This window comes from Rhizoctonia solani, chromosome 16, assembly GCF_016906535.1.
Source record: "Rhizoctonia solani chromosome 16, complete sequence".
NCBI lineage: Eukaryota > Fungi > Basidiomycota > Agaricomycetes > Cantharellales > Ceratobasidiaceae > Rhizoctonia > Rhizoctonia solani.
In genome coordinates, this window is record NC_057385.1 from 1,153,161 (window position 1) to 1,178,386 (window position 25,226).

The 25,226-nt window shown below is 48.5% G+C and overlaps 12 protein-coding genes across 12 annotated transcripts; 7 read left to right on the forward strand and 5 right to left on the reverse strand.

Annotated features, from left to right (window-relative positions):
- Positions 1–346: 346 nt before the first annotated feature.
- On the reverse strand, positions 347–2,053 carry RhiXN_01603 (uncharacterized protein; the record flags this gene model as incomplete). The annotated part of the gene is made up of 6 exons (XM_043321422.1): positions 347–394; positions 454–724; positions 867–1,295; positions 1,350–1,726; positions 1,771–1,901; positions 1,951–2,053. 6 exons carry the CDS (start codon positions 2,051–2,053, stop codon positions 347–349), a joined length of 1,359 nt encoding a protein of 452 aa, XP_043187245.1.
- A 1,105-nt stretch (positions 2,054–3,158) lies between these two features.
- Positions 3,159–3,684, reverse strand: RhiXN_01604 (uncharacterized protein; the record flags this gene model as incomplete). The annotated part of the gene is made up of 3 exons (XM_043321423.1): positions 3,159–3,198; positions 3,251–3,280; positions 3,338–3,684. The coding sequence occupies 3 exons, from the start codon at positions 3,682–3,684 to the stop codon at positions 3,159–3,161; spliced, it is 417 nt and encodes a 138-aa protein (XP_043187246.1).
- Positions 3,685–4,213: 529 nt separating this feature from the next.
- Positions 4,214–5,212, forward strand: RhiXN_01605 (Mob1/phocein family; the record flags this gene model as incomplete). The annotated part of the gene is made up of 5 exons (XM_043321424.1): positions 4,214–4,236; positions 4,287–4,543; positions 4,597–4,690; positions 4,741–4,868; positions 4,926–5,212. 5 exons carry the CDS (start codon positions 4,214–4,216, stop codon positions 5,210–5,212), a joined length of 789 nt encoding a protein of 262 aa, XP_043187247.1.
- A 524-nt stretch (positions 5,213–5,736) lies between these two features.
- Positions 5,737–6,998, forward strand: RhiXN_01606 (pectinesterase; the record flags this gene model as incomplete). Its single annotated transcript, XM_043321425.1, has 7 exons — positions 5,737–5,879; positions 5,939–6,006; positions 6,057–6,186; positions 6,244–6,420; positions 6,477–6,656; positions 6,705–6,771; positions 6,825–6,998. The coding sequence occupies 7 exons, from the start codon at positions 5,737–5,739 to the stop codon at positions 6,996–6,998; spliced, it is 939 nt and encodes a 312-aa protein (XP_043187248.1).
- Positions 6,999–7,304: 306 nt separating this feature from the next.
- RhiXN_01607 (Derlin-2) lies at positions 7,305–8,091 on the forward strand (the record flags this gene model as incomplete). Its single annotated transcript, XM_043321426.1, has 4 exons — positions 7,305–7,394; positions 7,448–7,513; positions 7,564–7,637; positions 7,692–8,091. The coding sequence occupies 4 exons, from the start codon at positions 7,305–7,307 to the stop codon at positions 8,089–8,091; spliced, it is 630 nt and encodes a 209-aa protein (XP_043187249.1).
- Positions 8,092–8,496: 405 nt separating this feature from the next.
- Positions 8,497–11,938, forward strand: RhiXN_01608 (endoplasmic reticulum membrane protein; the record flags this gene model as incomplete). Its single annotated transcript, XM_043321427.1, has 10 exons — positions 8,497–8,772; positions 8,825–8,994; positions 9,053–9,243; positions 9,301–9,773; positions 9,823–9,920; positions 9,974–10,302; positions 10,354–10,412; positions 10,464–10,559; positions 10,617–10,707; positions 11,031–11,938. 10 exons carry the CDS (start codon positions 8,497–8,499, stop codon positions 11,936–11,938), a joined length of 2,691 nt encoding a protein of 896 aa, XP_043187250.1.
- Positions 11,939–12,437: 499 nt separating this feature from the next.
- On the forward strand, positions 12,438–15,437 carry RhiXN_01609 (Fungal Zn(2)-Cys(6) binuclear cluster domain; the record flags this gene model as incomplete). Its single annotated transcript, XM_043321428.1, has 9 exons — positions 12,438–12,537; positions 12,637–12,666; positions 12,735–13,262; positions 13,317–13,446; positions 13,501–13,568; positions 13,636–13,705; positions 13,748–14,324; positions 14,376–14,978; positions 15,033–15,437. 9 exons carry the CDS (start codon positions 12,438–12,440, stop codon positions 15,435–15,437), a joined length of 2,511 nt encoding a protein of 836 aa, XP_043187251.1.
- A 1,071-nt stretch (positions 15,438–16,508) lies between these two features.
- Positions 16,509–17,136, forward strand: RhiXN_01610 (Fungal Zn(2)-Cys(6) binuclear cluster domain; the record flags this gene model as incomplete). Its single annotated transcript, XM_043321429.1, has 5 exons — positions 16,509–16,646; positions 16,704–16,713; positions 16,770–16,810; positions 16,863–16,920; positions 16,976–17,136. The coding sequence occupies 5 exons, from the start codon at positions 16,509–16,511 to the stop codon at positions 17,134–17,136; spliced, it is 408 nt and encodes a 135-aa protein (XP_043187252.1).
- A 219-nt stretch (positions 17,137–17,355) lies between these two features.
- Positions 17,356–18,815, reverse strand: RhiXN_01611 (cell division cycle protein; the record flags this gene model as incomplete). The annotated part of the gene is made up of 5 exons (XM_043321430.1): positions 17,356–17,753; positions 17,806–17,940; positions 17,990–18,323; positions 18,373–18,544; positions 18,610–18,815. The coding sequence occupies 5 exons, from the start codon at positions 18,813–18,815 to the stop codon at positions 17,356–17,358; spliced, it is 1,245 nt and encodes a 414-aa protein (XP_043187253.1).
- A 250-nt stretch (positions 18,816–19,065) lies between these two features.
- RhiXN_01612 (uncharacterized protein) lies at positions 19,066–19,813 on the reverse strand (the record flags this gene model as incomplete). The annotated part of the gene is made up of 5 exons (XM_043321431.1): positions 19,066–19,121; positions 19,168–19,323; positions 19,451–19,549; positions 19,603–19,612; positions 19,679–19,813. The coding sequence occupies 5 exons, from the start codon at positions 19,811–19,813 to the stop codon at positions 19,066–19,068; spliced, it is 456 nt and encodes a 151-aa protein (XP_043187254.1).
- Positions 19,814–20,937: 1,124 nt separating this feature from the next.
- On the reverse strand, positions 20,938–22,460 carry RhiXN_01613 (uncharacterized protein; the record flags this gene model as incomplete). The annotated part of the gene is made up of 5 exons (XM_043321432.1): positions 20,938–21,241; positions 21,462–21,843; positions 21,912–22,104; positions 22,157–22,250; positions 22,303–22,460. The coding sequence occupies 5 exons, from the start codon at positions 22,458–22,460 to the stop codon at positions 20,938–20,940; spliced, it is 1,131 nt and encodes a 376-aa protein (XP_043187255.1).
- Positions 22,461–22,661: 201 nt separating this feature from the next.
- On the forward strand, positions 22,662–24,871 carry RhiXN_01614 (GTP cyclohydrolase N terminal; the record flags this gene model as incomplete). The annotated part of the gene is made up of 12 exons (XM_043321433.1): positions 22,662–22,742; positions 22,797–22,920; positions 22,976–23,104; positions 23,172–23,295; positions 23,362–23,487; positions 23,539–23,656; positions 23,707–23,909; positions 23,959–24,080; positions 24,134–24,196; positions 24,248–24,401; positions 24,452–24,622; positions 24,676–24,871. 12 exons carry the CDS (start codon positions 22,662–22,664, stop codon positions 24,869–24,871), a joined length of 1,611 nt encoding a protein of 536 aa, XP_043187256.1.
- Between the last annotated feature and the right edge of the window lie 355 nt (positions 24,872–25,226).

Here is a 25,226-nt window from a genome sequence, read left to right on the forward strand (position 1 = left end):
AGCATGCAGGGTCAAGGTACGCGACCCGGGAAGCTTGCCTAACTCTGAAGCCACAAAGTCCCGAAGTGTCTTATGCATTACTATATATCCTTTGAGATTAGTATGGTATACTGCGGACGATATCTTTTAGCGGTGAAAGTCTCTGATCAGTTCAGGTTCAACCCTGGTCTCAAACTAATCTGGCGCTTATGCACAAAACGCGAACCACACAGAACCAAATAGTATCCCTCATGTAATCGTAAGTGACCTGTTGCACATATATTTAAACCAACAAAATAATGACAAATCCATATAAAAGAATACAAGATCAACGAATATGATGAGTGCGAAATCACCAACTACGTGTCTACTTGGACGCAGCAGCGTTAGCTTGAGCAAGACATTGCTGTTGTTGCTAGACGGTAGATTAAAATCAGTACAAATTCGGCCAGGCCAAAGCAACAGGCTACTCACAGCATTGCATTCAGCAACGCTAAACGTCTTCGACTGGCCAGCCGCATTACTTGCGTTCGCACATTGGTTATTCTGAACATCACACGACCGGGCAAGCGCGTTGCGGAGGTCGTTGAAAAGACTATTTCCCTCGACCTGGAATTGATTACCACTCGCAGTTACCTTGGGCGCAACTACACCTCCGAGGGATTGACTGAAGACCTGAAGGTTATTGCCTCCGTTGTCGCCCCCATTGCCGCTGTCACCTCCATTGTTGCCGTTGTTCCCACCACTGTTAGAAAATGTCAGTGAAAATTCATTTGTGAGCTTAGAGAATCACTCGAAATTGAATGACAATATGTGGTTTAGCGGGCGAGAAATGATGGGTATGATATAATAGCTCGGCTCCGCAAAATATTGGTCGCGAGAATTACTTACTTAGAGGGAGCAGCAGAAGTCGTCGTTGCTGGAGGTGGAGCTTGAGTTTGGGACGAAGACGAGATGTTGTTGGAGCAGGCGCCGGAGCCGGAGCTGTAGTTGAGGCGGGAGTCACAGTAGACGAGCTCGAGCCAGGGCCTTTAGTTTGAGAAGTTGACGCAGCGGCCGAGGAGCTGGTCTGGGGAGCCTGTGTCTGGACTGGAGCTGGGTCCTGAGTTGACCCGGGAGCCTGCGCGGGGATTGATGTCGTGGGCGCAGAGGTAGGCGTAGACTCGGAACCGGCCGTTACGGTAATAGTAACAGGGACAGCCGTACAATCAGTACCTGTGTTGGCGTCCCCAACCGCAGCCGTAATCTCATCAGCCGTTGCGTCCAAGACGATCAGATTTCGACTAATGATGCATCCCTGAGCATCGTTCGCGTCACTGTGGATAAACGAATCAACACGCATTCAACCAACTTGGTTCGACTTGACTTACTCGCAAGTGTTCCCCTTAGCCGTAGCGTCATTCAGATCGCCAGGTTGAAACGTTCCGGTTTCTAGAGCATCTTGAGGGTTCCCACCAATGGAAGCTATTTGCTTTGCGAGTGCGAGGACGATTGCCTTATTTTTTGTCGCCGCACCCTGGGCAGCAGGATCTTGATGCTGAGTGACGGCCGCAATCTCCGGGTTGGTAGGAGTGAACGATGTGCATTGTACAGACTCGAGACCAATCTTGCCAGTATTGCGCTCAAGAGCACGGTACTGTAGTGCCGCCGTCATGCCAGCAACATCTCCAGCTGCCTTGGCATTGGTGAACGCCCGATCGGCCGTGGCAGTTTGGAGACAGTCGAGGTCCTGTAATGCAGAAAGCTCCTATCACGATCGGCTTCTTCGCAAGCTATCAATAGGTCACTTACTGTAATCTTTCCGGCACCAGCGGCTGCCGCGGCATTTCCCAAAAGTCCAAACACAGCGTCCTGGATATTATCCGGATTGTTGAGCTTCAAGGCGACATTGGCGGCGCGAAGGATGCGTTCATGAGAATGCTCTTCCTCAGATTTTAGTATATGAATGAATAGCATTGAAGCATTGATTACCTTGTGGTACCTCACGAATCTGGATTGCACGGCGAATAGGGAGTGCGGCAGAGTTAGAGACAAGATAGAGAGCAAGGATAGTAAGGCTGTAAGCAGAAACCATGTCGAATACGCAATTCAAGGCAAATGTCAAATAAAGTGTTGGTTTGAGGTAAAGAAAGTTTTGAAAATAAAAAGAAAGAAGGTTACGACGAAATGAAAAAGAAACCAAGAGCCGGTCTTGGGTAAAGAAAGTGAAAAGGTGCAAAGGTGGCTTTCTTGCAATAAACAGCTCGGGGTTTATATGACCTCAGTGCACGAGGGGAATCTTGGAAGGAGTGTGAGGGGTTGAGACTATTCTCAGAGTCAGTTTGTTACCATGCGAGACCGTCGTGTCGTAACCAAGGTACGGGCAGCTTCCCAGCTATGATTCGGGACTCTGCCCGCCTGGGTCGGATGGTTCTGGAGATTATTCCTTCTCCCTCGAATCCATCAAGCGACTAGATATTGTTCGAAATCGGTCGGGATATGGACCATCTCAGGGGACATCGTTCGCCTTGCCGACCTCGTCCACGGGCCTGAAACGTGCCGTAAATGATATTCCCCAGGCGACATGATCAACCCAGAAGGTATGCCCGAAATTATTCCATGCGCTATACCACAAATAATAATAGAGTATCACTGGCGAACAATGCGGGATGACAATGGAACGCCATTCTCGTCAGGGGTAGGTAATGTCGACCAAGTGATGTTGTGCGTTCAGGTTTACGAGCAACTGTAGCGATGTATTTATGGCTGAGAAAGAGTAGAAAATCGCCATCACTAATTTGAGGACAAAGGAAAGAGTCCAAGGAAATAAACAAATGACGATCGCAAGCAACAGGCTTGGTAGGCTACCGTAAGATATATTAGAAGCACGTGGTGCAACCCCCTATAATTTGCATTAAAACGAGCCACGGCCTGTAGGGTTCGCGATCGTCGTCCCACCGATGGCACTGATCACACATGGCGGATGTTAGGAATTGTGCCACTTACAATACCCCTTACTTCAACTAGGATCAAACGCTAAAGGTGTGAATGATTTACATCATGGTACTCCTACTCTAGAAGTACACGCATACATTGCGACCATGAACATACTTTTCGTCAATACCAATAACCCCTTCACAAATAACCCCTACTATAATCAACAGATCTCAGGAGTTTATCTCATCTTAGTATGGAGAAACTCACATAGCCCCGGACGAATATATCTCTTCAGTAATAACGCTGTATCCGTAATTAGTATCACTCTCTATTCTCGTACACCGTCCAGACGTACGCGAATGGTGTCGAAACGTTGGGTATCTGTCTGCAGTGCCTACCATAAATATCATTTGCTAAGCGCCATGCTCCCGTTTGGTGTCACTGTTGACGCAGGGGTGATGCTGGAGCTGCTTTGTTTGCCTCTTGTTTCCGTTTGGCCTGCATCTCCGCATGGTATTTCGCCACTGATTCATCCCGCTTTCTCCGCAACTCGGCCTCTCTTTCCTCTTCTTTCCTCTGAACCTCTAGTGCCCAGGAGGCACCCTCCCGCATACGCTCAGCAGCTCCAGGTCCATATGCAAAGTCCCTTCGCTTTACAAACGAAGGTGGCACCGGATTGGTTGTGAATATCTTCTTCCTAGGCCTATCGAGATAATCTTCATCGTCTTCAAGGGTCGATATTTCCCTCTTTGAGGCTGCAGAAGCTGCAGGGTTCGATCCTCTAAACATTTAGCAAGCTGAAAGGGATACGAAGTGGGGGTTAGTATTGCAATCATTCCCCTTGGTATGCCTTTGTACCTCTGGCCCGATCACAGGTTACTACGAATGAGTCACAACTCGAATCATTTTTATTCCGCCGTAGCTTCGTATAGCTATTTACTCACGCACACCGTTCCAAAGTTCTATAAGGAAGTCGGTCGTTGGCGGGACTCAGTGTGGCCGTGTTTAAGCGCGCGTTAGGTTTGGGTGATGGGGTGTACAGCAAGAGCGCGACCGCAAGTATCAATTACATAAGCGCTAGTATAAAATAGATCCGAACAAGGGTACATTTGAGAAGCCATCGGCGTCTACACGCGACAACAATTCTCCAACTCTAGCCAACACACCGCCGTTTTTTCTCTGCTGTGATTCGACGTGATTCGCCGCAGGATCGGTATTTACACGCTCTCTACCAGTAAGAAATCGAAAAACATGGCGTATACGAGTTGAAATCGAGTATTAACGTGAATATTCCCAACAGGCAATCTTATTGACAACCATGTCTTTTTTCAATTCCATTGGGTGAGTGGATTGTCGTTTTGGGCTCTCAGCTGGCTTATGTATACTTCCAGACGCATGGGCCGTAACCCGGCACGAGGAGGTACACCCAAACGATCTCCGTCGCAGGGTCCGGCACAGACACCTACATCCTCGACTTTCTACGATCCCAATGCACCTCCTTTGCCCACATCTACTCCAGGCGCACCTAAGCAACAGCCATTATATATGTGTCAGCCATTTGTAAAGGCTGCATTAGTAAAAGGCAACTTCAAAACCATTGTCATGCTCCCTAAATACTGCGATGTAAACGAATGGGTTGCAGTCAATAGTAAGCATTTATCCAGCGCTCTTAGGCCAACCTAACCCTTGAGCTTCGCATAGTATTCGACTTTTATAATAATCTGAACATGTTCTATGGCGTTTTGACTGAATGTTGCACAATGCAGACTTGCCCGACCATGTCTGCAGGACCAACGTATGTGACATCCCTCCACGGACTTGAAATTTCATTGACCGGCTACGCAGACTTGACTACACATGGGTCGATCAGTCACGGAAAGCGGTCAAGCTTCCAGCCCCCACATACATCGACTACGTCATGACCTGGTTACAAAATATGCTTGACGACGACAGTGTATTCCCAACCAAGGCCGGTGAGTCGTGAACCTGGCATCATTTGCTAATGATGCGTGCCTAACTCGTATTCTCAGGTCGCGATTTCCCCTCGACATTTGCATCTGTTGCAAAACATATATACCGTCAACTACTCCGAGTATTTGCCCATATATATCACGCCCATTATCCAGCACTTTTGCATCTGTCATCTGAGGGCCACTTTAATTCCCTTTTCGCCCACTTCCTTGCCTTTGGGAAACAATACGATTTGTTGGAGATAAAAGATATCAAGACCTCAGGAAGCGGGACTGCAGGAGGTGGCGCGCCCGGCATAGGTGATCTTTGGGAGAAATGGAAAGAGATGGGTATCCTAGAGGCATAGATGTGAGTGGAATCCCGCTCGAATCCATATAAGCATGCATGTATCCATTTCTCGGAATATGTATTTGTTATACTACCTATACTTAGTACCTGTGTTCTTTCGGTTGAAGACATCCTGCTCCAGCTGTACGCCAGTCCACGGCCCCTATTTAAAAAGATACGCTCAGTCAGCCTTTTTTTCGAAAGACGCTGCACAAGCGTGACATGGCTGCATGTGACTTGTTACTATGTGTTTATTTTTAGACTACGCGTACACACGTACACATTGTTTCGTTTCAGATAATTAGTAGGCTGTAATTTGAGAGTCCACGAAGCATGCATCAAACTACCCCAAGCTAAATTTAGTACATTGGTGACCCATGCAACCACAAGAACCAATTTCAACCCAATTAGCACCCAGTGGATATAAGATAGTCCCCCCTGTTCATCATATCCCTAGCAATCCCATCTTTGAGTCTCGATCTCCCCTTAGCATCCGTTTGTTTACCAGATAACACTCCGTTCACTTCTCAATCCCTGTACATTATGCGTAGCCTTTCACTCCTTACATCTGTCCTGGGCTTAGCGGCTTTTGCCTTCGCCGCATCGTTGCCCCCCGCCGGAGCCATTACGGTAGGGAGCAAAGGTAAATACAAAACTCTCGCAGAAGCCCTCAAAGATACCAGCAGGTTGGTTGTTTTCAATTGTCCATTTAACGTGGACTATATGCCGACGCCGAGTTCTCCAGCAATACATACTTTGTTTATTCGGGTACTTACACCGGCCAGACCATAGTCACTCGCGCCAATATCAAGAGTGCGTGGTATTTCGAGTTCGAGGAAAAATCTACTAATGAACATATCCAGTTTATGGTCAGACGAACGATGCACAAGCGTATGGTTCCAACACCGTGACGTTTACTGACAACAAACCTGCTTCGACGACCGGTGGTGACGAACAAAGTGCTACCATTCGTGTGCAGGCAACTGGTGTCAGGTGAGCGCGTCATATTTATTTGCCTTGTAAATGAAGCTGACTACTAGAACCGTCCAGTTTCTACAACTTGAACATCGTTAATTCGTACGGTAAACCGGCAGTTCAGTCTCAGGCCATTGCTCTATCCGTTGAGCAAGGCAAATTTGCTTGCTATGCTTGTCAACTTAAAGGCTATCAAGATACCCTGCTATCTCAAGCTGGGGCACAGTTCTATGGCAAGAGTTATATTGAAGGGTAAGTCAGGAGTGCACCCCTAATACTGAACTTGTAAACTGACATATCACTTTTAGCGCCGTTGATTTTATATTTGGGCAGCATGCCTCTATTTGGATCACCAAGTCTACTATCAAATCCATTGGTAACGGATGCATCACGGCGTCTGGTCGTTCGTCTGCCGACAGCAACTACTACGTTATCGACAGCTCCACCATCGAAGGGACTGGGACTGTATACCTTGGCCGACCCTGGAGGTGAGTTCCTCCCCTGTGCGTACCAGTGTCATACTCACATTTTTACAGCAATTATGCCCGAGTGATCTTCCAGAACAATAACATCGGCTCCGAAGTTGTAGCCGCTGGTTGGCAGGTCGGTATTTTATTTATTGTCTCATGATTCATTTGTTGACATTGGAGAATCAGGAGTGGAGCACTGCCACTCCTAATACTGATCATGTTCTATTCGGGGAGTATAACAACAAGGGCGCGGGTGCTTGGCGCAATGGCCGTGCGCGCTTTGCGACAAAGCTGTCCGCTGGGGTGTCGATCACTACCGTTTTGGGTAGCACTAGCTGGATTGATTCTGCTTATATGTAGCGAACAAATTTAGCGCCTTATGCAGCCCTGAGCCTTGTAATAGAAATTCGATCATCCTATTCTCAAACCAGTTTGATTTTGGTGAAGCCAAAAGTCAAATCTCTTACATTATGATTGCGTGGTCTCGTGAATCGTGATCGGTGTTAAATTAGTGTATGCGTAGTCACGTGGCATCATGGCAGAAGTAGGTTAGGTTTGTCATTGTATACGTGTAACCTTGTCACATAACGCGCCCTGTGATGGGGACACGACGACCACTTCCAGCTGGTGTCTAGTAGTGTTAAAACCTTGCCCGGACATCCTGATATGCCCGTCGGAATTGAAGCATGGCTTACCGAGGTTCCTCCCATTACCCGTGGCTGGATGATCCTCTCGGTTGCAACTAGTGTGGCGGTGGTGAGTCAGATTGTACCTAATTTCGAGTGGCTATTGAATCGGCTTTCTGTTAGCAATGTCAGATGATAACACCTGTGCAACTTTACTTTAGCTATGGTTCGGCGTTTGGCCATATGCAGGTGGGTTTCTGACTCCCACGGCGCCACGATTGATACTGAAAAGCTCCCAGCCGTGGCGCCTATTGACCACTTTTCTGTATTTTGGTCCGTTATCATTGGACTTTGTTTTTCATATATTCTTCTTGTAAGCGAGATTCGAACACCGTCCGGCGCATGTACTGAGTTCAAAATTCTTCAGTATGCGCTACTCTCGCATGCTGGAGGAATCTTCGTTCGCCAATCGCCCAGCATCATATTTCTGGCTCCTACTAACGTCTAGCGCCTTTCTTATAGCGCTTTCTCCTCTATTCACTCTTCCATTCCTCTCTTCTCCACTCGGGTTTGTGCCAATATATGTCTGGTCAAGGCGCCACCCGACAACTCAAATATCCTTATTTGGGCTGATGACAATCACTGCCCCATACTTACCACTTGCACTGATTGGATTCAGTTGGATTATCAATGGAACCTGGAAAGCAGCCGCGGGAGATCTCGTAGGCTGTGCTGTTGGACATATTGGATGGTTTGTGCGAGATGTTTGGACCAGAGAGGCGATGGGAGGCGAAACGTTTTTGTCTACACCTCCAGAAGCAATGTGAGTTATTCAACTTACCCTTCGTTGTTAGTACTAAATGCATAGTTATGTATCGATAGCCGGAGAATGTTTGGGGATCCGTAAATGAGCTTGTGTGTTTTGAATGCCAAGTCGGACTGGTTTGTTACACGCTGGAGCTTCTGAATATATGTACCACATAAATCCGCGGGAATGTAGATGATCAGGCATAGTTTGTAACATCTCCTCCATGGGGATTCTGTTCGGAACTCGCTTACTCGGAGCTACTTCATGTCCGAAGAGGGAGCCGAGAAAGGTTAGGTTTGTTCGAGAATCTATTAGAAGGATATGACATAAGATGGACCATCAACGAATTCTTGTCCCTGACCACGACCATCTACAGGGCCATAACAACTGTTCTTGAGCGACACTTTCTACAAATCCTGAGAGGATGGCTGACCGGGAAAAAATACTTGAAGATATTCTTGGCGTCCTACCAGATATGAGTCCTCCTTGGCTTCAATACCAGATCGCCCTACACTTGGCCATAGACCCCAACCCATCACATACTCAGATGCGCATTCTTGACTCAGCCTTTGCTTACGGCTATGTCAAAGTTGCCGAACAACCAGTACCTCCCGGTATACCCCCTATCCCACGGCTGCCTATTCCCGCGACTGCAGCTGCGGCTGTGCCCCTCCCACCAGTTCAACCACCTCAGCCGCGAGTTCGACCGCCAGCTCAACCGGTCCAAATCCCCCCTGGCGCATGCAGCACAGAAGCGAAAGGCATCCGAACCTACTATCTCTCCGAATAAGAAACAAGCACTGGACAAAACGGTAGACTTCACGCAAGTAACTAGGCCATTCGTTCAGGGAAGAGACTTCAAATATCAGGAACTATCTCTTAGTTATTTGAACGCTGAACTTGCAAACTTGCCAAACAATCAGTGAGTCCATCAAACTAATAATGCCCATACAGAGCAGCTTACCCATCGTCCGGAACAGCATCCGCCGTCAATTCCATAGGTTCCAATATCTCGTGCCTGCATATTTAGCACTTCGACAACAGCTGGCATCTGGCGCACTGGACGGTTCGCTGCTTAAAAAGAGACGCAATGCTACTGGTCCTGTTGGGGCAGAATGCGAGCCATCTCCGCTATTCCTTGCGGAAAAGCGAGCACTAGACTCCTACATTGGTAAGTATCCCGAATGCAAATTCTCGATTATCCCAATGTTAATTAACCCATCCCAAGCATCGGGATGTAAGAACATAAAGCTTCTGCGTGAAGCGGCCCCTCCTCAAGAAGTCGATCTTACTCGTCCTCGCACTCCAATCGCTTCCGCAAGTCGTTCGTCTAGTCGTTCGAGCTCTCCCTTTCCCGGACCAAGCCAATCTACTGTTCCTAACTCAACCCAGTCCAGCCGCACGAGTTTAGGGAGCCCGGTTAAGAGATGGAGCCCTCCGAACCACGGGGTTAATTCGGCAAACCAGGGGCGAGAATCTAGATCCCCATCGCCGCTGGCTCGACAACACCACTCAAGATCACCCACTCCGATAGAAATCGAAACCCAAGCGACCGATGCGAGCGTAGTTGTGATCGAAAGCCAAGATAGTGATATAGTGGTCATTGAAAGTCAACGCGATGAACTAGAGGTTCCGAAATCGCCTCCACCAGCACGACCAGCAAATCTAGAATGCGGGTGCTGTTTCACCGAGTATGAATTTGTAGGTAAATTTCTCTCGCTAAAAACCTACTCTGCTGACCGCATGAAAGTCCGATATGCTGCAATGTGCAGAAGGTCACCTGTTCTGTCCACAGTGCACCAAGAAGAATGCTGAAACCGCAGTTGGGGACAACAAACCGGAGATACTGTTGGCGTACACCTTAAATTATCCATGATAGTCTACTCACCACGCACTTTTAGGTGTATGGACCAGTCGGGATGCCGTGCGCCATTTCCAGATGAACAAATTCAACGAGTCCTGCCACCAAACACAATCGACTTGCTTCAGCGAATCCGACAGAAAAAGGCTGTTGATGATGCGAGAATTCCTGGCCTGGAACATTGTCCATTCTGTGACTATGCCTATATCATCACGGACGGAGGCCCTACGTTTGTGTGCCAAAAACCAAGTTGCATGGTTGTTAGCTGCCGCCGATGCCGAAGAGTAGAACATGGCGGCATGACCTGCGAGCAAGTCATACAAAGGGAGAAGAGTTCGCAAGGAGAGCACGCGATAGCTGAGGCTATGAGTGCGTCCATACCTCTAGCTTGTTTCCACTCGTATTGATTATTAATTATAGCAATGGCTCTTGTTCGGGACTGCCCGGAATGTAAAACTCCATTCATGAAGGAAACTGGTGTAAGTACAATTCGGATCCACGTGCACCATTTGTATTAAACAATAAGCCAGTGCAACAAGATGGTCTGCCCGAAATGCGAAACAGTCTCGTGTTACATATGCCGCCAAAAAGTATCCCAGATTAGTCCATACACACATTTCGACCGGGTACGTAGTTCAGAACACCCGCGCTAAAGGGACTCTATAACCGATACGCCTATGCAGGATCCTGATGCGTACGACCTACCGCCAGATAACAGAAAATGTCCGCTATGGGACATTGACAGAGCTGGTCGCGCTGGCGGGTCGCCCACTCGTTTGCATGCTGAAGAAGTTGCTCGAGCTGAAAGGGAAGCCAGAGCTCGATATGCTGTTCTTCCCAGGCTAAATGCGCCACGGTTCTGATCGGCATAACTATATTTTTATTTCTTATATTTCGGTATCCCATTTCGTATTCGCTCCTGTCATCGTATTTTTGGTCACCTATTGCCTGGTTTCTTTTCGTTCTTCGATTTCCGAGCTCTTGTAAACATACCATAACATATACAATACAGTTCCTGAGAATCCTCAATTTGTGTTGTCATGCGACCTTAAAATGGTACGATCGAGCATCTTATCAGATAACTAAACCTCCACCAGCCACCCGCTATGCTGCTGTCGACACGTCCGACCCAGCCTCTTCACCAACTCGTATTCCACCCAATACAGGGTTCCAAGACGCTGGAGACTTCACTCTCATATCGTCCCCCGAAGATGTTGAATTCAAGGTCTTCCGTCTCTTTCTCATGACAGCATCTCCCGTTTTTCAGGACATCCTAACCTCGGGATCTGGTCCCCCAGTCATGAAGCTCTCCGAAGATGCTGAAACCGTTGCCGCGCTGCTCCAATACATATATCCACGTGAAAATCCTACGATCAAGAGCTATGTACTGTTTGAAAAGGTGCTGGAGGCGGCTCGAAAGTATGAGCTGGGATTTATCACTTCCGACCTTCGGGCATCTATGCGCTCAGAATCACCAGCCCTCACATGGCTCCGCACGGAACCCCTACGAATTTACGCCCTTGCGGTACGACACGAGCTCAAAGAAGAGATCGCTATTGCTGCGAAACTCACTATCGGAAAATACGACTTTGCGTCCGCAAAAGCTGCATCAGAACTGTGTGCACTCAATATACCTTCGAGAGACGCGGTCATGCTGATGCGTATGCACATGGCGCGTGCGGGGGCTTTGTCAGACCTATTGGTCAACGCCGAGTCTAATCCACGCTATTTTGCTGGGTTCCCGGTTAAATGCGACCAGTGCAAACACGAGGGAGGATCGGCATCGGAGCTGCAGAAAGCTTGGATGAAGGAGGCCGTTGCTCTTTTACGAAAGGAACCGTTGGATAAGGCCCACCGACTCTTTGAGCAAGAGTTCTTCTTAGGCTTGAAGCTTCGGTGTAGATGCGCAAGATGTCGTGACGCCGATCTGTACGATCGAGCTCATAAGGTTTGGGCAGAGGAATGCCGGGAAAAACTCGTGGAGTTGAAATTGGATGATCTTTGACTGATTCGTTTTTACTTGCCATTTACTTGCTCTAAAGTTTCTTGTATTTTAAGCGATATGCCACTTTCTTAATGAGATATAATTCATAGTTTCCTGAGCTTGGGCTGGACAAGTATAGTGGCAAGCTCAAGCATTACGACATGTACACAATGGGGACAAGCGACAGTGTCTGGCGTTGTTTGTTACGAATAAGCGCTGGGGCTGTATCCGCTGGCAAATCGGTAACGGATGCACCTGATCCGTGCGCCAGTGATTGTTTGGGGTCCAGCAAGTCGGAAGCAGCTCGAACGCCAGTCCCCCCTCTGCTGTTTATCAATTCTGGCATACAGGAATCACCCTGATCTTTCGGGATATTTCAATCTTTGACCTTGGCAGCAAATACCGTGGCTAGTTTTTCGTTTGGTGGCCCAACTTGTCACTGCGGGTCCGGGACGGGAAGCAAAATTCACGGAAATTGAAGCAACCGGACACAGGCTACGGAGCGACGGAGTCGGGAGACATGTCCGCATCCGACAAGGATCTAAATAACATCAGCCCTTCGCATACGGGATCTAATGTTGCGGGAAATGCAAGTCACAGTGGTGGTCCAATAGGCAATCGTGAGTAGCAGGTTCAAGATACCTGTTATTATACCATCTATGGTCGACTTCAAACACAAGTAAACTGACAATCATCTCGTTTACTGACTCTCTATCTAGATGATACAGGGAGTACCTACTTTGGACACTGTCAGTCACCGTCATTTTTGCTGTAGTGGTATTGTCCATTATTTTATACTCTGCCTTTTCATTTGTAGTACATTATCCGCACCAAGTCGGTACCAACCCTGCACCAGCAAGCAAGCCTCCGTCTCAAAACCAGAATCAGAACCAGAAACCGACTTCGTCTCAGAAATCTACAGTCAATTCGCCCCCTGCCCCCATTCAAAAGCCAAAGCAAACGACTCGCCCCCCGACAAACCAACCTACTACCATCAAGCCTAGCGCGACTACAAATATACCAGCTCAACCTCCCAAGAATGCCCCGGCACCAACACCACCAGGTTCCGCGGCGGTGATGGCTGCCGTAATGGCCCAGGCCCAGGCTGCAGCGGGCCAAGCAGTTGCCGCCCAACAGGCCAGCAAGCAGCAGACCCAATCACACCAGCCACCTCCGCCTGCACCCACACCTGCAACTGTAGCCGCGCCTGCACCTGCGCCTACTCAGCCTGCTACACAACATCCACCCCCAATGCCAGCCCCCCAACCTCCTCAGGCATATCCTTATCCTTACCCATACTACTTGCCCCCTGGACAACCGGGCGCACCTCCTTATCTGTACCCAGGTAGGCAAGGCGGGATTTGTTGGTGCCCCACGTGATACTGATGGATTTTGGCAGGAGCCCCGGGAGCTCCGGCCTTCCTCCCGGCCGGAACGCCAGGTCAGGGCGGAGCGCCGCCTCCAGGATATCCGTATATGTATCCGATGTATCCGGCCCCAATTCCTGTACCCCAAGCATCTCCAGTCCGGTATGCACTCTTTTATATCATATAACCTACCCAGTCCCGACACCATCCCAAAAGGTTGTCAAAGAAAGAAGACACAAAGAACTTACCAGGCTTGCCAAAAGTGCCGCCAGTGGAAGGCAAAGGTCAGTTACATCCGACGAAATTTATTAAGATTGTTTGACATCAGTTGTGTTAGTGTAATGGGCTGAGGCCTTGCAACCATTGCCAAAAGAGAGGAGTCGCCTGTGAATACGCTGAAAGACGCAATATGGCGGGGTAGGTGCGACCACATTCCAAAGGGTCACTATTGATTGGTCTCTAGTCCGAACGAAACAAATAATGGAGAGCCGGGCGCCTCTCAGGATGAGTCTTCTCAACCTACCCAGCCAGAGGCTAAGCCTGCGGAGGGGGCCTCAGATCCAGTGGACCCGAGTAATTTCAACAACGCACAAGCTCAACCCAGCCCTCCTGCCGCATCCAATCCACCGCCACCTCCGCCACCACCCACTTCGAATCCCTCAACCCAACCACCACCTCAAACTTCCCCTCCAAATGCTGGCTCTCCACCCCATCCAACACAATTGGCTCAGCCTCCCCCACCAATGGCAATCTATCCTCCGCCTCCTGGATATGCGTACCCACCACAGCTCTATCCTGGGATGCCTTTTCCGGCGCCTGGGCCCGACCCCAATGCGCCATACGCCCATTTCGTGGGCATGCAATACGCTCAGCCCTATGGTCCTTACATGTGGGCGGCCCCTCCTCCACCACCCGGTCACGAACAAGCCCCCGCAGCCCATGTTGGAGAGCAGGACGAAGGCGAGAGAGATGCAGACGGCAAACTGAAAATCAAGAGAACATTTCAAGCATGTCAAAAGTGCCGCCAGAGGAAAGCCAAGGTAGGTAGGACTTGCCTGAGTCGCGTTATATTAATCTAACCATCCTATCAGTGTAACGGGGCTCGTCCAAGTTGCCAACACTGTGCGAGTCGAGGTCTTGTTTGTGAATATGCCAAGGAAAGGAGTAAACCCCGGGGCACAAACGGAGAGGAGGGAGACGAGATTTTGGACTCTCAGAGCACTGAAGCACCTACCACTATGGACCCAACTCAAGCTATGGTCCCTACAGCATCTTCCCCGGTCAACCCCAACCAGCAAGTAGCGCCGGGAGCTCCTCCTGTTCCAGCAACTGCTCCACCAAACATGTTCCCGCCGCCCTTTCCTTACGACCCCAATGCGTACAACCCTCATGTTGACCCCCACCAACATGGTGGCCAACCGATGTACCCCTTTCCACCATATGGATATGGCCATCCGCCCGGATTTGGAAGCATCGCCGGTCCCCCACTAGTTCACATAGGAGAAGAGGGCGCGGTTCCTCCATACCACACCGCAGTACCCCCTCCAGCAGTCATCCCTGGGCCGCCTCCTTCGAACAGCCCACCATCAGGCTCATCGAAACGACCCCGAACGATTCGCCCCCCGGGTGCGCAGGGGATGGGGAAATCACGCATTTTCCAGGCCTGTGAGCGCTGCCGAGAACGTAAAGCCAAGGTAGGTTCTGTTCGCTATTATATTTGATTCCTGTCCAGACCTTCGTACTCCTAGTGTGACGGCGTTCGCCCCATATGCACACATTGCGCCACACGCGATCTCAACTGTGAATGGGCCGATAAACGTCGCATGCGTGGGCCCGCTAAGGGCATCACCCCTAGGAGAACCCGTCAAGAGAACAACAAATATATCACTCAAGAAAACATAGATGTAAATATGAGTATGCAGGCCATGCCATTGGGGCTCAACGCAGCAGAGTTGCAGCAGATTGAACCCCACGCGTCCACTGCCTCTGAACGTAAACGCAAGCGTCGTTCAAGCCATAGCAGCGGCTCTCCCTCGCCATCCGAGTCCAGTAGCAGCTCGGATAGTTCGCCCTCTGAGAGTGATGACGACGATGCTGACAGGAACAGTACAATGGGAATAGGAGCGGGAGTCGTATCGAGTGGGTGGTCATAATTTTATTTCTCGGTTGTAGGCGCTTTTACATTTTTTGTACACTTCGTTTTTATGGGATCGTATTTTTATGCTGGAATGGATATGAGAGGCGAAGCCGAGTTTCAGAATCGCATCTCCAGGGGACGCCGAGAGTCCTCAAGCAAATATTATCCAAGGCCAAAAGACTAACGCATATTAAAGTCTCAGCGTACACCTTCTCGCAAAAATGCCCTAAGCTCTGTAAGTTCATACCACTGCCATGCTCGGGGAGCTTTAACAAAATTGTAGCAAATACTAGTACTCTCGGGCTGCATTATATGCACACTATGTAGGACTTTCTAGCCCTGTGCTAATGATGGTCAGCAAAGCCCCTTGATTTTCCCATGGACTTTGAGACCTTTCATTAGCAAGAGAGTTGCCAGTGTTTAGGTACCCGCCATCCTAAGGATTCTCCCGCACTTTGTCAATAGTAACCATGTGGGATGCTGTGGCCCGAAATCGCCGACGTTCGTTGGCACAGATAATCATTGCTTGCTCGACTTTGATCATCCAAGGCCGAAGTTTTATTAATACAACTGGTAATATATTCTTCAACGGCGATATATCCTTGGCCTATTGTCCCCGTGGCCATGAATACGATATCTCTTTCCTACAAGTCGATGTACGGTAGTTTGGTCTCGAGCCCGTCTTCAGATAATTTTGTCATATATTTGTATGAGCTAGCCTTCAGACTACTTGAGTATATCGTCATATAGTCCAAATATACCAGCTACTTTCTTGGGCCATATGGAACACTGGGACCGCTTCACACGGAAATGATGACGGGTAATTATCCTATAATAAGCGAGCCTTAGCCGCTAATCTTTGGCATCGCATATACCCATCGAACTTACTCTAAGACACAAGTTGCAACATGTGCGACGGTCTTGCGCCTTTTCTTCTATTTTCTTCTACAGATGGAACCCAGTGGTGATGTAGCGACCGGTAAGAGCGGAGGCTGTCTTGAGGTATAAATAATGAACATAATTGTTTGTCTAAACACCATCTTTCGAACATATTATCTCCTGAAGCCATAAGTTCAGCTTCTCAAATATGCTATTTGCCACCCATCTTTTGACTGCTTTCGTCGTTGCTGTTGGGTTTTTTGGAAGTGCTGCGACAGCTCCAGTCCAAAACACTACTACACACGGACTTGTCGCCCGTGGTCCTTACGACACCCATAATGGATGGGTAAGTAATATTATAGCCAATATTGTGCGCTGTAAGGGTCAAACTAATCTTTAATAGGCATCGTGGTGTATGCATACATTCGACATGTTTATACTGAAATTCCGTTACTAACAACTTAAACAGACAACCCCTCCGCAGGGATCGGTGCATGCGGTTGGCAAAACGTACGTTTTTTCTTTTCCGTAACTTACACAGTTAAGATGGAACTGTTTACAGCAAGATTATGAATGGGTGGCTGCTGTAGGGACCCAGCTGTTCCAAGAACTAATCCCAGGTACTATTCTAGCTTTACTATTTTACTTCTTTCTTGAACTGATTGTTTGCAATAGATGGAAACCCCAACCACAGTGCCGCTTGTGGAAAGACTGCCACTGCTACCTGGAATGGAAAGAGTATTACTCTTGGGATCGTTGATCGTTGCCCTGGGTGTGGCTATAACGATATCGACCTTGCACCCGCTGCGTTCCAGCAGTTTGCCGATCTTGGTTAGTTTCAGAATTGTTACTTATTTTACCCGATGCCACCGAAGCTTACCATCATATGATCTAGGTGTTGGAAAACTGAACGGATTTTCTTGGAGATTCAATTAGCTTATAATTTGAGAGTAGTACCTAGGCAAATAAAGTGGCTACAAGATTTAAAGTATCTAAACTAGGGACTAGAAGATCAAAGAAGATCAAATCTTTAAAGGCAGGCATATATGCAACACTTAGCGCTCGCCCCTTCTTGCCTCTATTTCCTGAGCTTCTCGTTCTCGCTGCGCCATTTCAACCGCTATTTCTGCAGCGAAACGCATTGCGTTATCGCTAAGTGCGTCGGCAGGTATCATATTGTGACTATACATTGGGCGAGCAGATTGGTTTGGCGAGGTAACAATTCGAAGCAAGGGAAGATCGATTCCTGAGGCCGTTCGTCCACCGGTGTGTGGGCTTTCTTCCAAGTTGAGTGACTCAATTCCCAGCTCTATTACTTCTTGTTCGGCGCGAGTATGGAGTTCCACTAGTTCAGACCACTCAAATAGCAAGGGGTCTGTTCGGGGAGCGTAGGGGTTAAAGTCCACTATGTGCGCTCTGGACAGATCGCGAGTTAACAGCAAATCCATCACATCTAGCGGGCTTCTGTTAAAAAAGCACTAATAGTTTGGTTATAAGATACCTACAGCTAGTGACTTCGCCATTAGCAAACTTGAATTTAACCTCTTCATTCCAGAATTTGAGTACTGTGGAGCGCATTAAATTTTGGGTTTCTTGAGAAAGTAAATGCTCAAAGAAGTTAGGATCTCTTTGGCTAATGGCTAAAGAAGAAGGTGAGATTAATATACTAGACTTCCTGGAGGTTTTCACCTAGTAATCGATTGTTCCTAACAAAACAACGAACTTCCCGGCTCCGTTCTATCTCGTACCACTTTTTTAAAACAAGTTCTAGTTGAACAGTATGGTTTGTTTCGCTTGAATCAGAGGTGACACTATGGGGATCAGGGCTTAATCCGTCAGCTACACCATTACCGAAACCATTGGTGGCTTGGCTATTTGAGTGCGAGTTGTCTATGCACCCCTCAAAAATCCGGTCGGTATCCAGATCGTGCATAGTAAAGTCTGAGCTTTTTAGTAATAAATATACGTCGGCGGGAGACGTGCATCGAAGTGGACCACCAGACGAAAGCATCCAGCCGGCATCCTAAATAACAGTCAATCTTAGATTTATCGTCGCAATGCGAGCGGTCTACCTTGGGAGCTGTCCAGTTTAGCTTCGGGAACACAGCGTCATAAGATGATATTGCTCTTCGAATGTGTTGATCAATTTCAGGGAAGGAAAACCTTGCCATGGGGCTGCTATCTTCACCATCATCGTGGTCAGATCCCATTTCCTCGTCGCTCGACAAGTCCCCTGTTGGGCGGCTATAGGACACATTATGATAAGAAATTTAGCTGATGTCATACACAGGTGGAATTTGGATCCTCACTGATCCTCTGCCCCTTCAGGAATAATCAAACCATCAGATTCCAAATATGCTCGAAAATCTTCGCCAAGCGCATTTATTATTGTAGTCTTGATAGTTTTGCGTTGGAATGTAGTGTACCATGCTGATGTTTGGCATGCAAGTACATCCTTACGATGCAGAGGTGGAAAGATGTCTATTGTGGGGTTGTCTGGGTTGAGTGAAGACATGGCTTGGGAATTCTTAGGGTCACGTGTCGTATGGGTGATCATGATCACCATTGATTGACATCAAAGCTTAAAGGTCTGACACACCACCAACGAGATTCAGAGTTGGATTTCAAGCTGGGGTATGTATTCTACCGGAATCCAAGATGAAGGAACATATGTGACGAACTGAATAACAACTGAAAGACAAAAATATGGGTGCGCTGCTTGTCTAAGTTCGGCGCGAGTCGCACATCTATAACTGCCCATAGATTTAATTGAATTTCCAGGAGACACCATTAAGCTTTCCAGTTCCTGTTTCCATCAAGCCTGTTAGCCCATTCAGGTCAGTCGCCCTCTTCTACCATGCACTCACCCAGTCCGGAGAACTGCTGGAACGCAGATGGAGATAGGTCGATGTCATTGTAGCCACAGCCAGGGCAGCGGTCAACGATTCCGACCTTGATCGTCTTTCCGTTCCAGCTAACGTTGGCTGTTTTTCCACACGCCTTGCTGTGGTTAGGGTTTCCGTCTGCGAGTCAATGAGGGACCGGGGTGGGAGGGGAGGGGGCGTGAGTTAGTAAGAGCAGGTAAATGCATGACGACCTCAAGTGATCTCGCCACCGAGTCAGACAGGCAAATTTTGGTTCAGCACTCACCGACCATCATCTCCTGGAACAAAGCAGTACCAACGGCAGCGACCCACTCGTCGTCACGGTTTTGCCAGCCGCATGAGCCGATGCCAGCAGATGGATTGTCTGAAACACAGTTAGGTCAAAATGAGCATGGGTGCTGGGACGCTGATACTTACACCACGAAGCCTACATAGTACGTCGATCGTAGCTGTCAGATCTCATAGCCCCAGTTGTGCGTAGTAGCATACATACCCAACCGTTGTGAACATCATAGGGAGCGCGAGCCGCCAGGTCACTGGTAGCTGTGCTGTTCACAGGAGCAGCGAGAGCGGGAGAAAAAAGCCCGAGAGCGGAGGCGAGGACAGCGAGCTTGGCGAATGCGTACATGTGGAACTTGGTGCCGGAAGGGCGAGAGATAAATGAGGTTGATCAGGGGTGAGTCGATGTGTCTCTGAATAACGTCGCAGGCTTGTACGCTTCATATTTATAACTTGCGTTCAACCATAAGACCGTCAAACCGAATTTCCGTATTTTGAGTCCACGTAGTAGATATTACCATCACGATCATGTATAGGAAGTACATCTAGTAGGACTGGAGCCCGATCAACGCGCTTTCAGCGCTTAGAACTTAGCCGATGTTGCTCGCCATAGGCTCAATAACATGTATGCTTGGCGTGTACACGGGGCCGCCACAGAACGGCTGTACCTCGGAGGTTTTGTTTTGAACTCTTGCTCATTTTCATTATCTCCACGGTATCATTATCGTCTGTTCATCTTTCATAGTATCTCACAGGCTGACCTTTAGGATCTGATTCCAGGTCGACATTCTGGTGACAGGCCAGGTCAATGATCATAATACGTGATTGTCTCGGTCGATACGATAGCGTTAGAGCATAATCGGTAATGCTAGTGAGCCTCAATACTCTCGTTCTCTGGTTAGACTTGCTCGCCATTCGGCCGACTCGGACTTCGCCTAGGTAATCACAGGCGGCTATCCCCCATCCAAACGCATGACTATTCCAGGCACGAAAGAAGTTTCCACATGAGATTTGAATGTATCCTAACGTGCCAGGAGTATTAATATACAGGCACGCAAGGTGTGAGCCACGCATACAGTCCTAGTTTGATCGTTCGGATACAAGCGCGCTCGCTAAATCTAATGGAAGCTCTAATGGCCATAAGTTAATGGAAAGTAATGATCTGAGTCAAGGCCTAACAATACAGCACAATTCAAAAGACTATACATGCTGGGATGAGCCAAGACCAGGTGCGACCGAACAAGTTCGAGACTGGTACCATATGACCCTCGCTAAAATAGCCACCTCGCGCGTAACATCCGGTCTGAACGTGTCCACAATGCCAGTCTGTGAATGTATCAGGGAACATCCATGAAGAATATTCAACATTAGTGAAACCATATATCGTACATCAGCTGGGATTGTTGAGTTTATTGGGGGTCAGTGAAGCGGTCCACGTCAGCCAGAGACATATTGACTCACATCTAATCAACCTCATTTGTCTCTCGCCCTCCCAGTACCGAGTTCCACATGCGCGCCTTCGCCAAGCTCGCCATCCCTGTCTCCGCTTTCGGGCTTGTCTCTCCCGCTCTCGCTGCTCCTGTGAACAGCACGGCTACCAGTGACCTGGCGGCTCGCACTCCCTGTATTCTGACCCCTGACCACTATGCTGCCCTCGTTATATGCTCGCCGTTGGTCACCAAATTTTGACATTTTGCTTCCAAGTTCTTTATATATGGTATATCGCCGCGTATCGTGGGTTGAAACCCAGTGTGCAAGACGGTTCCCGAATTCAGGTCTCGGTTTTGTCAGTTGTAAGACAGAGAATGTGTAACTGGGTGGTTGTCTTGCAACTATGAAATACTTATTCGCATTGTCCAAGGAAATCTTTCCACTGCCTAAAAACAGCGACAGTGCATCGTGGGTTCAAGAAATAAATGAGAGCTAAACTAGGGTGATGAATACAACGGGAAGAAAAGAGAGCGAACAAAGAGTAGATCCATCAGCGTAAGACTCACTCTCCATCTCGTTTTCGCTTTTTCTCCCTTTTCGGTTTCACCTTTTCCTTATCGGTACCATTCTCCGCCTGCACAAGCACCTCTGAAGTGACCCCGTTTTTCTGCGCTTGGGCCCTGTGCTGCTCCTTTTCTTGTTTTCTTGCTACTTTTGCGGCCCGTTTTGCAGCGCGCTCAATCTTGCGTTTCTCCTTTGCGGCTCTAGCCTCATCTCGAATGGCTTTGGCTTTCCTTCTTTCCTCTCTGGCCTCTCGTCGAGCTGCTTTAGCCTTTCTTCGTTCCTCCTTGGCCAATCGTCTTGCAGCTTTCTCGGCTTTCTTTAGCTTCTTGTCGTCACTTGGAATCTGGACGTTTGTGGTAGGGATAGTTTCGGTACAGTGGAGTACTGTAGACGATGTAGACGCGGATGCTGCCGTCGGAGTGGTGCTGGTAGTTTGCGGAGGGTCTACCGACTAGGCTCAAGGTTCTCCTGCGTGATAACAGGTCCTCTCAAAAATCTCGAGTACAGAGCTCTTCGAGCAGCTTCTTTCTTGGCTAGTGACAAAATAGAGCCTGGCGAAGGGGATGGGGATTTGCTAGATGATGGGGTTGGAAGAGACGTGGGTCGACGATTCGACAGTATACCCGTATGTGTTCGTTGAACTTGCTGCGTGTTGGGATGAGACTTGAGCAAGAACCCAGAGTGTACTGATACTCACTATTGCAGAGTTTTGGTTTTCCTGATCGCTATCAGCCGACGACTCATCTCCAGGCAGCTTCAGCTTGATGGTTTTGGCTGCTACATCATATAGGCTGCACTAACTTAATACCTGAGACAAGACAACGGGTGGCCTGACGTACTTACTGGTCCCAAAAAGCAAAAGATTCATCTCGGTCCTTCCCAATTCCACCAAGTGTCTTCTTTTGGGCAACCACAACGGGTCGAGACCTGCCTCCGGCTTTCAAAGGATGGCCTACACCTTTCCATCCTTGCTTGACAAGGTGAGTCTGGCCGTCAAGCATGGGGTAATTGGAACTTGTACAAAAATTACATCCGCCCGATAGCCTTCGTTATCTAAGCCTATGCACGTGATTGATTACGTCAGACACCTGCCTCGCCGACGCCGTGCGTTCTCGGGTTACGGTCTGGGGTATTTAGGCTGGACGACGACATAGTTGCTCCCCTTCCCACTTTCAGTCTCTGAACTTGATTACGAACAAGCCATGCCTGACGACGCTCTACTATCTCAAATCCTTAGCAAGCTCGACGCGTTGACCACGACTCAGGCAACGCTGACGGAGCGTGTGAGTGTGGAATTTAGTGCTTCAGGTTTCTCGTGTTTTTAAGCAAGTATATAGGTCGAATCTCTGACGCGTACCGGGGCTGGCGTGCCTACTATTAGTCAACCGAATCGACCTGCGAGTCCGACGGTAACGTTGTCCAGCTCAGGCATAGGCTTGGGCACCAGTCCACCCGTCTCAAGTACGCGTATCTTCCTCGCTTCCGAATATCTTGAGCTTTAATTTAATTTCTCTAGGCTCTCCTGGGCTAGCGGGTATCCCTACCGCTGTGAGCGTGAGCGCTCTTACAGCTTCACGGCCCACAGGAACGCCAATCGAGCAGCCTAAAGATAAAGCCCTCTATCCAAACCGCGTTATCTTGACCAGTGCGTGGAACTTTCGCACGCTGTGGGGGGATGATATGACCTGGCCTAATTACCCCGCACTTCTTAGCCTACCCCGATCAAACAGGGATAAAGCCTATCCCACTCAAATGGGCTGCCGACACTCCAACTGCCAGAGGCCCGATTGTGTGCTCACGTCTGCCATCCAGTATCAAGTTGCGCAATGCCATCGGGTATGTTCATTCTTTTGTCACATATTTTTTTAAATTCTAGGGTTCTAACAATGCCTGTCACTCAAGCGCCCACTCTGGCTCCTACTCGATTTATCGTGCGCTCGCTATTGCAATGGGGACCCTTTCGCCTACTCACCAGCCTAACTATTCGTTAACCGAGCCTCCGGTCGAAATCCCGCCTCAGGCTAGTTGGTTGGTCAGGTTCCGTCAAGTTTAATAACATACTCTAAAGGCACCCTATAGGTTCGATCCTAAGAAAATTGTGTCTTTTGATCCATGGGGACATGTAGTTCAACAAGTATATGCCAACGAGATTGCGAGTGGATTGGACGTCAGACCCAGTATTGCAATCACCAAAGCTGTGGGTACTTTTTTTGCTACTCGATTTTATGACTTAGACCTCCCTCCTAGCACATTAAATTGTCTGAAATCGATGCTGCTCTTACTACGCCAACCGCACTCCCTGTCGACGGTAAAATCGTTATCAAATCTCGCCCGCTTTTGAATCCAGACGGAACACAGAGTGACGCGGATCCTGGTATTGAACTGGCCTGTAGCAAGGCCGCCGTAGAACCCGTATGGTGGCTCCCTGGAGTTGCCGAGCGCTTTGGAATGTAAGTTGATCACAGTTCTTCGGCCAAAAGATACTCAAGGTCATGTCAGTCACGAATCTCTACTTCGCCGAGCACTTTTTGAAGAAACCGGCGGCATGTATCCTGAATTGATTACTCGACCTGACATTAAGGTGTTTTTGCCTCCAATTGGTGGCTTGACCGTCTACATCTGTGAGTAGGCATATTATTGTGCTTGAACGGTAGAATAATATTTTGGATATTAGTCGGTAATCCTGCACACATGCGCGACCCAACCAAAGAGCTCACATTACGTGTACACGATGAATGTATGTGACCATTTGATCGGATGTTGGAAGTTCTGACGATTATCTCCTCAGGCAACGGATCTGATGTCTTCGGTTCGGATATTTGCACGTGCAAACCTTACCTTGTTTTCGCGATCGAAGAATGTGTCCGCACTGCCCAAAAGGGTGGAGTCGGAATTGTAGTGTACTTCCGCAAGGAAGGTAGAGCACTGGGAGAAGTCACCAAGTAAGTCGAAAACTCGTGTTCATTATACAAAGCGGTTAACTTTGAGTTAGATACCTTGTGTATAACCTCCGTAAGCGTGGCGGCGATAGTGCAGATAAATACTTCAAGTCCACGGAACTTATTGCGGGAGTCAAGGACATGCGGTTCCAAGCATTGATGCCAGACATTCTTCACTGGCTCGGAATCACAAAGATTGACAACATGATCTCGATGAGTGATATGTCAGTTTTACTACCACCCTTCCTGGCGCAGGAACTGACTTCGGGTGATTTAGGAAATACAACGCGATCGTCGATTCTGGAATCCCTATCTTGAAGCGATACGATCTACCGGAACATCTCATTCCACCCGACTCGCGTGTAGAGATTGACGCTAAGATTGCCTCTGGTTACTTTACTAGTGGCAAGAAGGTTACCGAAGCAGATCTTTACAAGACAGTTGGGCGTACTTGGGAGGAGACGGACCACTGACCCTCCCTCCCAATGGGATTTCTACATAGGGCACAGGGGGGTTCTTAATGAATGAATTTGTTTATTGTATGATCTACACGCTTTAACGCCAATTTAGCTGCACTTAAACTAGTCCTCTTGAAAATCGGGGTGGTATGCATCCCGTAAGCACTAGGCAAAATAAGGTCCTCAAGGAACCCTCGTGAGCCAGCGTGGATCTCAGTGGAGCAGTTGTCGCAATTCATCCGGCCTATCTCGGGAAAGTGCATAGCGCTCGATACTATCCTGTGGAGCCCCTGGGCGTACCCCTATTGTTTGAGTGTGCTTGCGCCATGTGGCTGTGTAATGAGGTGATTGCTGTCAAAAACACCGACGA